Below are 11,761 nucleotides of genomic sequence, written 5' to 3'. Positions count from 1 at the left end.
GCATGCTGTGGTACACTTCGCTGCCTTGGCGTAGCACGGAAAGCAGCATTAACTATCTTACATAACAACACAGCCCATACGATAACTCACCATGATATCACTTGTCCATACAATGCTTGCCTATAGTATGAGAACTGTCTGCTGACTACCTGTACAGAGAACAAGGCCACAGGTACGTCTGCACTAAGTCAACGCCCAGCAGCGACTCGCAGCTAACCACTCTCCAGAATATCATCTGGGTCTACTGAAAGGGTACGTTATACAACCCGACACCCAAAACACGAGCCATCAAGATACTAAGGCTCCTCTCGCAGAAAACTCGCCCGTCTACGCGCCCAGCTGCTCGAGCCCGGCCCCGGCTCCGGTGGTGCGGGCGGCTCAGGCTTCGACGTCAGCAAGAGTGGCGATGCGCGCATAGCCCTCGTGGGCTTTCCCTCAGTCGGTAAATCTACCTTCCTGTCTAAGGTGACCAAGACGCGATCCGAAGTGGCCTCGTATGCCTTCACCACTCTTACCGCCATCCCCGGTGTTCTCGAGTACGGCGGCGCCGAGATCCAGCTCCTAGATCTCCCTGGTATCATCGAGGGTGCCGCCGAGGGCAAGGGCCGTGGGCGACAGGTCATCTCGGCGGCTAAGACGAGCGACTTGATCCTCATGGTCCTGGATGCCACAAAGCGTGCTGAGCAGAGGGCCCTACTGGAGGCTGAATTGGAATCCGTTGGTATCCGATTGAATCGCGAGCCGCCGTATGTTCTCTCCATCGCTCCCTCCCTCCTCCCCGCTCTCACATCTCTCTCGACAATGTCTGCAGCTTGGCACAACAGCAGCGATGACTGAGTTGAATCTTTGAACATCTAGAAACATCTACCTCAAGGTCAAAAAGGCAGGTGGCATGAAAATCACCTTTCAGTCCCCCCCCAAAAACGTCGACGAGCGGATGCTCTCGGCTGTCCTGCGCGACTACAAGATCCTCAACTGCGAAGTTCTGGTGCGCGACGAGAACGCGACGATAGACGACTTCATCGACGTCATCATGAAGGACCACCGGAAGTACATTAAATGCCTGTACGTCTACAACAAGATTGATAGCGTCTCCCTCGACTTCCTCGACAAGCTGGCCCGCGAGCCCTCAACGGCCGTTATGAGCTGCGAGCTCGACCTTGGTATCCAGGACGTCGTCGACCGCTGCTGGACCGAGCTGCGCCTTATCCGGATCTACACCAAGCGCAAGGGCGCCGACCCCGACTTCTCCGAGGCCCTCATCGTCCGCAGCAATAGCTCTGTCGAGGACGTCTGCGACCGCATCCACCGCACCCTCAAGGACACCTTCAAATACGCCCTCGTCTGGGGTGCAAGCGCACGTCACATTCCCCAGAGGGTGGGGTTGAGCCATATGGTTAGCGATGAGGATGTCATCCACATTGTCAGTGCATGGAAGGCATAAATTAGACGTCGGGGTAGATGGATTACAGAAAACCGGAAAATAAATCAAGTACCAGAATGGCCCCGCACGTGCTTTAGGCTGGTGTCTTCATAACCAGTTTGGAGAAAGATAATGAACTTCATTGAAACCAAAAGAAGAAATTCCTTGTCCTCCGATTGCACGGGACGTCAAGAGTGTACAATACACGCCAACGCCAACACCCAATATCATGTACATCTAAGAAGAAGAAAAAGAAGAATTCTTTGAAACAAAACATGAAAACAAGCCATGGCATAAGAGCAGAATAAGAGAGAAAATACAAATGAAAGGCGAAAAAGGGTTTCAAGATCGAGGCATTCAAGGCTTCGAAGGCACCGTAGCACCGAGGGCGCTCTCACCGCCGAGCTTCTTAGCACTGGCCTGGGCAAAAAGTGACTTGGGCTTGGCTCTATTGACGAAAAAGAGATTAACTTGATGAGGCTGGTAGAGTTGGACTACAGAGGCAAACATACTTGATAACATGCTTGTTTCGTAGAGCATTAATCTTGGCACTGCAAGGACTCATGATGTTGTCTGATGGCGAGACGTATTGCTGGGACCTGATCACAAGTGTCAGCATCAAAGAATAAAGAGTAAAGGAGAGCAGGCATATATAACATAGCCATATGCTACACCGTTTCGAGAAGTGAGAAAAACAACATACGGCTCGCTCATCTTGGACTGGAACATTTGGCGATGGTACTCCATACTCTTGACATCCTTGTCGTCGGCGGTGTGGCCGTCACCCACAATGGGGGCATTGACATCCTTGTCAGAGAGGATCTTGGAAGACATGTCGAAAGCTTTGCTGTTGTTGGACTGTTGCGCTTTGCTGATAGCAAGTCTGTTTGCTTGCGTTTATGGGAGAGAGTAGTGGTAGTGAGAGGAAAGAAAAGAAGAAGAGTAAACAGAGGGATGAATCGTGCTTTCTTTGAAAAAGGAGGGGGGGGGTAGAAAAGACAAACAAAAAAAAAAGTGAACAGCAAGTTTGTGTGGGCTGGAATGACGTTCATCTAGGTCGCACCTGCCACGTTTCTGGGAAAATTCACAGCATACAGCGCACGGCAGCGTGTGGTGAATCACTAAATGTAATTGTTTACTTTCCCTCCTTATGCCTTATGTGGGTCGTGCAGGGTATCAGGCTGTTGGAGGGGCAACGCACGAGTTCCATGACAGGCAGCACTCTCTAATGTGGAATGTAGGCGAGTAGTATTAGCACTTTGTTGTGGATTGCTCACGGGAATCATGATCAATGCTCCCTTGGTTCTCCATTTCTTACCAGCAACTGAATATGAACCCGTATGCGCTGCAAAGTGTTGGTCAGTAATTGGGAAGAAAGTCTCCGGGGCGATACGCGAGACACATCATCCACTCCACGACACACCTAGACCACAGGGGATTCGGATGCTTTGTTTGAGTGCTAGTTGCAATACCCATCTTGGTATCCGGAGGCTGGCAATTACAATACTACTTTTTATTCATGCCCAAGCATATAATTTACATTACAATCTTGGAACATTATTTTTACTTCCCCTTATCCCTTCAAATCTTGGACCTGCTAATCTTGGTTCCCGGCTCGGCCGCCGACACTCCATGCTTCTTCATCAAATCCTCCGTCTTGGCCTTTTGCCACTGTATTGTCTCTGTCGCCTCCTTGCCCCGCCGGTTCTCGTTGCGTCCCATCTGCTGCAGGTGAACCTCGTCCGGTCCGTCAGCCAGGCGCAGTGTCCGGATGCCCGCCCACATATTCGCCAGAGGTGTGTCCTGGCACACGCCTGCGCCGCCAAACGACTGCACCGCCCGGTCAATGACGGTCAGTGCCATCTGGGGGACCAGCACTTTGGCCTCGGCAATCTCCTTGAGGGCACGCTTAGGGCCCAGGTCGTCCATCTTGATGGCAGCGTTGAGCACCACCAGGCGCGCCGAGTCGATCTCGATACGCGATCTGGCGATCCACTCGAGGATGACGCCGTGCTCACGTAGCTTCTTACCAAAAGGCGTCTTGCGAGAGTCGTTTACGCGCATCAGCATCCAGTCCAGAGCGCGTTCGGCCTGTACTTGTTAGTCACATGTCGTGTTCTTGTAGGTGTTCCATAAGAAGAAGGAGAGGGCGTACCGATCCAATGGTACGCATAGCGTGGTGAATACGTCCTGGGCCAAGACGACCCTGGATAATTTCGAATCCCCTGCCCTCGCCGAGCACCATGTTCGCAACAGGCACACGGACATTGTCAAACGAAATGTGACCATGGCCATGGGGTGCATCATCGTACCCGTAAACCTTAAGCATGCGGTGAATCTTGATGCCCGGTGTATCAGCTGGAACAAGAACGACCGACTGCTGGCGGTACTTGTCCTTATTATCTGGGTCACTCTTGCCCATGACAATGTAGATGGAGCAACGAGGGTCTCCAGCACCGCTGGACCACCATTTGGACCCGTTCAGGACGTACTCTCCGCCCTCGCGACGGATGCTAAGCTGGATGTTGGTGGCGTCGGAACTGGCCACCTCGGGCTCCGTCATGAGGAAGGCGGAGCGGATGCGACCCTCCATGAGCGGCTTCAGCCACTGGGCCTTTTGCTGGTCGTTGCCGTATTTGGCCAGAACCTCCATGTTGCCCGTGTCCGGTGCCGCGCAGTTGCATGCCTCGCTTGCCGACCGCGACCGGCCGAGCCACTCCGCCATCAGGCCGTACTCGAGGTTGGTCCATCCAGGGGACTCGGCGTAGTGGCCCTTGGGAAGGAACATGTTCCACAGGCCGAGCTTCTGCGCCTTGGCCTTGAGCTCCTCGATGATGGGTGGGTGAGTCTCCCAGCGGTCATCACCTTCGCCAACCTGCGCCTCCAGAACCGGGTCCGCCCTTTTCATAATATCAGCACACCCACCAGGGACGATAGGATAGGGGTGGTCGCTGCTTACGGGATGCATTCCTCCTCTACAAACTTTGCCACCACGTCAATCGCCTTCTTGGCCGCAACACTCACGCGGTCGGAGACCTATTCACAGTATATTTATCAGCAGTCGAACGCTCGGTGGGAGGGTTCACAAGAGGATTAAAGCTTGGCCGTACGATGGCTGGGATCCTGGATGACATGATGGGCAATGGTCTGCCGCGGCTATCTGCGGGCAAGTCTCAATAACGGGGTATCCTTCGAAAGAGACGATCGGGGGGGAAAAAATATCCTGGCGAGCGAAACTAGGACAATATGGGTTGGGTAGAATAGGAAAACAAGAAGACATAGACCGCTCAAGTTGTGGAGAGATTTCAGATTTCTGTTCTGGCGTGGAAGAGTTGAACCGAGGTCGGCAGTATGTAATATGCATCTGGACGACTTTGGGGGAGGAAGCTTATTAGCGGACACTGCGGTGCTAGCGGGCGAGTCAGTGGGGGGAATCCGCCTGGGGAAGCTGCAGCCTGCCGCGGCCGTTCCTTCCCCCTCTCCCTGGCACTTCGGCCCCCGCATGATCTTGACCGAGGCATCAGGGGCCATGATGCTAATCAATACTGTACGGACTATGGGGCACAGGGAGTACTAATACAAATACTCCTACTTCTAACAGGCATTCTTCAACCCACAATATGCATGGCTGAGTTTAGACGTGGATTGTCTTTCAACTGCAGGAAAATAGTTCACCGCAGATCCTGAAACACATCACAGATCCAAGAGTACGGATTATTGTCTATGAAGTCACCTTGGTCTACCTGGTAAAGAATGCTTGACATCCATGCAAGCCTTGACGGTCCCAGACAAAGCCTGCTTGCCACGAATCATCAGTCCATGTCCACATCCATCCTTTCAGTCTGGTTGAAGAAGTCAGTCCCGGACTGCATCCGCACGATGCCAACCAAGATTCTTGCGCTCACCAAGCACGCTCCTGAGCAGAGCGTCTCCGCAGAGAGCATGCCAGTGTCATAATACATACAACCAGTCACCATGACACGTCAGTGAAGGGTATACCGCGCCTTGAAACGTTTCCCATCCATCATCCTGCACTTTCCAGAACGACACGACATAACTAGCAATTCACTTAGCACGAGCATCCCTCGTTAGGGTTGTCGATGCGGATGTTGATGGGGTCGTCAAAGTCACCGCTAAACTCCTCCGACTCTTCCTGGGCAAGAGCGTTGCGGGCAATGACTGTTCCATCAGGTCAGCACACGAACATTCATGTCAGTCGTAGGTGTAGCAAGTAGCACATACCCTCAAAGGCTTGGTCGATGTTGATGGCCTCCTTGGCACTCGTCTCAAAGTACGGGATGTCACCCTTGGACTGGCAAAAAGTCATAGCACGCTTGTTGGAAATCTACATGTCCGTCAGTATCCCATCTCTAAATTGGACATTCCCCGCTGCATATAAACTTACCACACGCTTGCTCTCCTCGACGTCAATCTTGTTGCCAAGAACGACCTGTTATACGATGAGTAATGGAAGAAAATGGCTCCGCTCTTTCTTTGGGAAGACTTACAAAGGGGAAGTTGGGCGGGTCACGAGGGTTGGCCTGGATGAGGAATTCGTCGCGCCAGCTGTCAAGGGCCTCAAAGCTCCTAGAGTTGTTGACATCGTACACCAGGACGCAGCAGTCGGCTCCGCGGTAGAAAGCGACACCCAGCGACTGGAAACGCTCCTGGCCGGCCGTGTCCCAAAGCTGTCGAAATACACCGTCAGCATCCCGTTCCCCAGGTCGTACTTGTTTCATAGCAGTCGCATACCTGCATGGTAACCTGCTTGTCGTCGATGATGACCTCGCGCGTCAGGAAGTCGGCGCCGATCGTGGCCTTGTAGCTTGCACTGAATTTTTTGTTGACCTGTATATAGTAGAGGTCAGAGGGATAGAGGCTCGATGGTTGTTTCCTATCGTTTGAGGGGAGTCCAGTGGTGGTGGGTTATGCGCACATATTGGTTCATCAAGCTTGTTTTGCCGACACCGCTGTCACCAAGGATGATGATCTATAATTGCCGTTCTTGTCAGCATATTCGTCTGAAGAGTGAAAGCGAAGATCATTCAAAAGGTCCCCTACCTTGAGAAGAACCTTCTTCCTAGAAGACATGTTGGGTTGTAGTTGCTGTGGTTGTGATGCAAATGACGTGCTCTCGCTCGGTGGCAGTCGAAAGAAACAGATGGTCTCGCCTGCAGGAGATCAGATGGGGGACAGTAATGTGGTGGCTTGGTGTCTATCAGTCCTGCTGCGACAAGTGGTGGACGCAAGCGGTTGGTAAAGCGGTATAGGGACAAAGTGTGTTGTTTGTTGTTGGAAGAAGGCGATGGCTGGCGGGAAGCTCTCTGGGTCGCTATCAATGACGGTAATATGAAAGGCGAGGCAGAAGCCCAGGAGAAGGCGGTAACCTATTAGGGGTTAGCCTCATGCAAGACGCCGCTATCTTATCTACGCAGAGCCCCACGTGACGCATTCGTGCTTGATGCATATTTAATAGCTGCAGCGTCGCAAGGGTCGCCAGACGGGGAGACGGGGAGACGGGAGGAGAGTGGGACATCACCCAACAATCCATTAGCCTCTCTGTACTATATCCTCTCTGACGGCTCATGGGCCCAGAAGGGTCAGTGGGCTTCTACGATGACGGATGATGAGACTGTCCTCCTCGAAAAGGTTCACTCACTCAGCGACCTCGAGCTAGCTCTCCTGCTCAGCTTCACCGCCCGCCAACACTGCATCATCAGCACTCTACCCGACGTGTTAGACGATCTAGTTCAAGAGTTACAGCTGGTAATTGACCCCTTCTCCCTCCTCTCCTCTCTTCTCTCATTCAGAATCCCCGACACTGACACACACTCTCGCCAGATCTCCACCAAGACGTTCGGTCTCCCCTGCGCCGTCGTAAACTGCGACTCATCCACCACCCTCGACAGCTTCTCCTCCTGTCTTCTCACGCAGCAAGCCGCAGCACAGACCCCCACGGCGACAGCATGGCCCAACACCACATCCGACTACTTTTCGCTCCGAGAACGCCATAATGAGCAGCAGCAGCAGCAGCAGTCGTTTCCTTTCACCGCCGGCGGCGCCTCGTCTCCACGGATAGCCAACGTAGTGCTAGTTCGCAATCTCGACCGCGCCCCTCAACCCGTGCAAATCCAGGCCCTTGAACTTCTCCGTTTGGGGCGCATCCTCACCCGCACGTCCGCATACTCGGTGCCCAAACCGTTCCTATTCATACCCGTTCTCGGTGCAGAGAGCGGCGGGCAGGCCCATGTAGCGCGTCACGTGAACGATCACTTCTTTCTCAGTCACTGGCACGACCCGGACGAGGGGCTAGTCAACCTCGACGGCGACGTTGACGAGTATGGCTACGGCAGCAGCAGAGGAGATGACGATACGGCTTCTACCACGGAGAGCGTCGTCAAGACGAATCCTGCTGTTTGGGACGTCCAGCAGGCAGAAGCAATCATAACACCAAGTGTGAGTTTCAACAGCAATAACTTTCGCCACATACACCGGAGGACGGAGACTGACGCACAGACAAGGACATTGACCATCTCGACCGCCTCCAATCCCAGGTCAACACCGACATCGAAGTGACACGCTACCAAAACAACGTCATCTCCTTTCTGCGCATGCACCGCGCCGTAGCAGACGGCATCAGCCCCGCCGCCACAAAGCACCTCGAACTCTTGTCACGGTGCCTCGCCCCTCTCCACGGTCTCACCTTTGTCACGCCGGGCCTTGTCGGCCTGGCCGCCGCAAAGGTATATCAGCACCGCATACGCATCACTCCTCCGGAAAAGGAGAGGAGCATGCAGTGGGGGAGTAGGGTGGAGGCCGTCGAGTCCGTCTTGCACCACGTCGGTCCAGAAGAGGTTATCGAGGATGTGCTGGGACTGGTTCCAGCGCCATTGTAGATCTCACACTCTAGGCGGATGCTACTTTACCATCCATTCCTCCTTTCTTGTGTGTGTTTTTTTTTGGTCACATAGTATTAATAATAGTCTATAATAATAGCTTGCTGGCTTCACTAGTATCAGCCTTCTTCTCTCGTGGTAGGAGAATTCTCCTGCTTTGAGGAACAAACCCAGTCCGTTCCCAGCAGTAAGCTCTTGGCGTAAAGCATCCCACCACCCATTGTCATTCCCTTTCCGTTCTTCCCACAAAAAAGAAACAAAGTACAGAAAAATTCATGTGCATACATCCACTACGGTCGTGTGCGGGAGCCGAATCGGGCTTCCTCTCTTAATGAGTCTGGGTAATCTTGCACTTCCATCCCGAGTTGGTCTGGAGAAGAGGCAAACTGTGAGAGTGAAGGAAAAGTTAGCATGTTTCCACTTAGGCGAAGGAAAGGAAGAAAAACGTACCTGGCACCAAGACACCATCCAAGCTCATTGTTCTTGATCTTCTTGGCAATCTTAACCTCCCGCTCAAGGGGCATCTCGTAGCCGGTGTGGAGCAGGGCCAGCATGAAGTTGAGATCAAGGCAGTGCTCAGGGCGGTCGGCCAGCTCGTCGATGGCTCCGGGGATGTTGCTAAAGACGTCCCAGCCAGACTTGCCCTGGCAGACGGTGCCGGCAAGATCATGCATCTCGCGGAGGGTAAAGGAGTCGGGCATGCCGATGACCTTTGTGCGGTCGTAGAAGTAGGAGAAGATGTAAACGTCCGCGTGGGAGAAGGTCTTTGCGAGCGAGGGCTGGTGGACACCGTTGAAGGAGCAAGGGGCCAGCTCGCAGGCGGCTTCCTTCTGGAGGATCTTCTCGGCCAGGTTGCGGCACTGGGCCGACGACGAGGAAGAGGGGCCGACGAAGCTGAACTTGCGGTTCTTGCCGTCATACTCCACGTCGATCTCGCTCGACATACCAGCCGAGAAGCAGGGGTGAACGATGGGCTGGGACATCCAGGTGTCATCGGTAGCGCCCTTGGAGGCGGCAACGTCGGCGACGAGGGTCTGGTGGATGGCCTTGCGGGCGGACATGAGGCCGTAGCCCAGGTGGGAATGCTGGTACAGTTCGAATTTGCGGCCGCCAAAGTCGAGCTCGTACTTGTGATCGCCCTCGGCCAGCTTCTCGGGCATGCCGCCGTCGGCCGCTCCCTTGAAGGTAGGCTCGAAGACGATCTGGGTGGAGCCGCCGCCGAGGTCGAAGACGGCAGCCGTTTCGCTGTGGTCGGGGCCGCCAATCTTGCCGAGCAGATAATTTGTGGTGATCCAGGCGTAAACTCCCTCCTCGGAGCCGGGCATGATGACGACACCATCGTTCTCCTCAGATACGACGGGGAAGGGGTAGTCGACCTCGAGGTGCCTACGGACCTCCTTGAGGATGGCATCGGCGGCTTCGTTGCCAATCATGCGCAGACCGGCGGTGGCCTTGACGGCAATGGGGGCACAGCCCTGGAGCTTTTCGGGGACGGAGTCGAGGGCAACCTTGAGGAGGGGGTCGAGGCTCTTGGCGGCATCGACAGGGCTGTCCTTGAAGTTGCTGAGGCCGCCGACCTCCTTGGCGGTCATGGCGAACTCCTCGTGCTCGAGCTCGGGGGTGGGTCCGCAGTTGTTGAACTTGTAGACGTGGATGCGCGATCCAGTGCTGCCGGCATCAATCATGAGGACGTACTGGACCAGGGGCTTCTCGCGCGAATACGACTTTGTGCACTTGTCGGTTCCATAGCTGTCGTCGGACGCGGTCTGGCCGTCGGTGGTGGCCACTGGACACTCGAGTCAGTATGGCACTACTCTACAGCCTCCCCCTCTCTCTCTGATTACCTGCTTCCTTGTCGGACAGTGACAAACCTTGCTTGGAGAGGCGGACACCGCTAGGAGCGAGCCAGTAGAACATGCAGATGACAAGCATGGCGATGGCGCCCATCTTGAGCCATCTTGACCTCGAGGTCTGGGAAGCCCAGCTGTCCTTCATCTTGGCAACGAATACCCCGCCCTTCGATGTCTCTCCGTACCTGTCCGGCTTCTCGTAGGGATCGTGAATGGCTTGTTTGTTGAGGAAAGATGAAGAGTTTCGCATGAGGTCGTGGCCCTTGGTTGCTTAAGACGTCTTGGCAACGCTGCTCAGCATCGAATGCGGAAAAGGAATCCGCAGACGGGAGTTTGGGTTCAAGCGAGTGTGGGTGGATTCGGGGCCCGGAAGAGGAGATGCTAACGAGACGAAACACCCGAGATGGAGAGACGTGAGAGAAGGAGAGAAGAGAAAGGGAATAAGGGAAGGGGGACGGGATGGATTCGAGATAAGATCTTGGGGAATAGTGGCGGGGGGGGTGGGAGACTGGGAGACTCGTACAGGATCTCGGCAAGGGGCCCAGAAAGCCAAGTCTAAGGGGCTCATGGGCCAGGAGGGGACTCAAGCCTTCAAAGGCTGGAAGATGGATGGGGCAAAGGGAAAAAGAGAGGGAAAAAAAAGAGAGAAAAAAGAGGGGGGGGGGAGGCGACACGAGACGAGAGACCAATCAGAGAGTATGATTATGAGTACGCTACAGTGGAGATAAGCACTGAAGACCCCCCTGTACGTGTAATACTCAATGCTTGACTAAGTCCCCTAGTCTAGGTGTGAGTCTCTGAGCCTAGCGTTCTCCGTACAGATATTACCCGACAGATGGCCTATATTTGATTCGAATTGGTGGGTACATCACTATACCTACGGGCATCAACTGTGCTCACAGCGAAAGCTTCACCACTAGAGTTCAAGGATCCTACCGCTACGACCCGACGCCACCGACTACAACGCCCGGGTAAGTCAGGTAAGTGTGTCCTCCTCTTGACTGTCGGACAACGCCACAACCGTATTGGCAGCTGAGGAAAAAATCTATTTAGAGAAGTTTGCGTTGCGGAGACAATTTGGAGGGTTGGACATTGATAATGAAGCGTATGAATTATGAATATTGTACCAGTTTGCATGAACAATGAGTCTCGTTCTCCGACTGTAGGTAGCATCCTCTCTAAATTACTACTGTACCACATGTTCGCATGATAATGAACACCTGCCGAAGAATGGCAAATCCCGTTATTGCGCCAGCGTCAGCAGCAGGGTACCCGAGACAGGCGATCAACACCCGGGCTTGATGTGAGCTCCGGTACTAGAAACCTACCCCCAACTCCGACCATCAACTCCGTAGCAGTTTCCAGGGGCCACCAATAAGCAAGTGACGATTTGACACATCCAGAAGCTTCGCCACAGACGTAGACCCTGCTGCCTTGGTGAGAAGCCGCTATCCCCGGGGCTTCGTAGATGCGCGACACATCACCACATATGTGCAGACATATGCATGCGAAATGTATTGATAGTACTCTGTGCTCTCTACAGAATATCTCGCTCTCCCCGTCATCATCTCATGATCCGTCATTGCCCCTCC

The 11,761-nt window shown here is 54.0% G+C and overlaps 6 protein-coding genes across 6 annotated transcripts; 2 read left to right on the top strand and 4 right to left on the bottom strand.

Annotated features, from left to right (window-relative positions):
* Positions 1-112: 112 nt before the first annotated feature.
* GMORB2_2827 (uncharacterized protein) lies at positions 113-1,444 on the top strand (the record flags this gene model as incomplete). Its single annotated transcript, XM_035464805.1, has 4 exons — positions 113-125; positions 228-252; positions 315-746; positions 859-1,444. 4 exons carry the CDS (start codon positions 113-115, stop codon positions 1,442-1,444), a joined length of 1,056 nt encoding a protein of 351 aa, XP_035319475.1.
* Positions 1,445-1,780: 336 nt separating this feature from the next.
* Positions 1,781-2,257, bottom strand: GMORB2_2826 (Spo12 family; the record flags this gene model as incomplete). Its single annotated transcript, XM_035464804.1, has 3 exons — positions 1,781-1,871; positions 1,936-2,022; positions 2,127-2,257. The coding sequence occupies 3 exons, from the start codon at positions 2,255-2,257 to the stop codon at positions 1,781-1,783; spliced, it is 309 nt and encodes a 102-aa protein (XP_035319474.1).
* Positions 2,258-3,004: 747 nt separating this feature from the next.
* Positions 3,005-4,557, bottom strand: GMORB2_2825 (acyl-CoA dehydrogenase; the record flags this gene model as incomplete). The annotated part of the gene is made up of 4 exons (XM_035464803.1): positions 3,005-3,514; positions 3,579-4,323; positions 4,383-4,459; positions 4,534-4,557. 4 exons carry the CDS (start codon positions 4,555-4,557, stop codon positions 3,005-3,007), a joined length of 1,356 nt encoding a protein of 451 aa, XP_035319473.1.
* Positions 4,558-5,492: 935 nt separating this feature from the next.
* Positions 5,493-6,514, bottom strand: GMORB2_2824 (Ras-related protein Rab-7A; the record flags this gene model as incomplete). Its single annotated transcript, XM_035464802.1, has 7 exons — positions 5,493-5,602; positions 5,666-5,768; positions 5,829-5,873; positions 5,932-6,111; positions 6,176-6,271; positions 6,360-6,413; positions 6,485-6,514. 7 exons carry the CDS (start codon positions 6,512-6,514, stop codon positions 5,493-5,495), a joined length of 618 nt encoding a protein of 205 aa, XP_035319472.1.
* A 525-nt stretch (positions 6,515-7,039) lies between these two features.
* Positions 7,040-8,319, top strand: GMORB2_2823 (uncharacterized protein; the record flags this gene model as incomplete). The annotated part of the gene is made up of 2 exons (XM_035464801.1): positions 7,040-7,877; positions 7,940-8,319. The coding sequence occupies 2 exons, from the start codon at positions 7,040-7,042 to the stop codon at positions 8,317-8,319; spliced, it is 1,218 nt and encodes a 405-aa protein (XP_035319471.1).
* Positions 8,320-8,647: 328 nt separating this feature from the next.
* On the bottom strand, positions 8,648-10,419 carry GMORB2_2822 (guanosine-diphosphatase; the record flags this gene model as incomplete). The annotated part of the gene is made up of 3 exons (XM_035464800.1): positions 8,648-8,705; positions 8,770-10,105; positions 10,191-10,419. 3 exons carry the CDS (start codon positions 10,417-10,419, stop codon positions 8,648-8,650), a joined length of 1,623 nt encoding a protein of 540 aa, XP_035319470.1.
* Between the last annotated feature and the right edge of the window lie 1,342 nt (positions 10,420-11,761).

Source organism: Geosmithia morbida (genome assembly GCF_012550715.1).
Source record: "Geosmithia morbida isolate 1262 chromosome Unknown scaffold_14, whole genome shotgun sequence".
Lineage (NCBI taxonomy): Eukaryota > Fungi > Ascomycota > Sordariomycetes > Hypocreales > Bionectriaceae > Geosmithia > Geosmithia morbida.
Note: the sequence above shows the minus strand (reverse complement) of the source record. Positions and strands in the feature narration are given on the sequence as shown.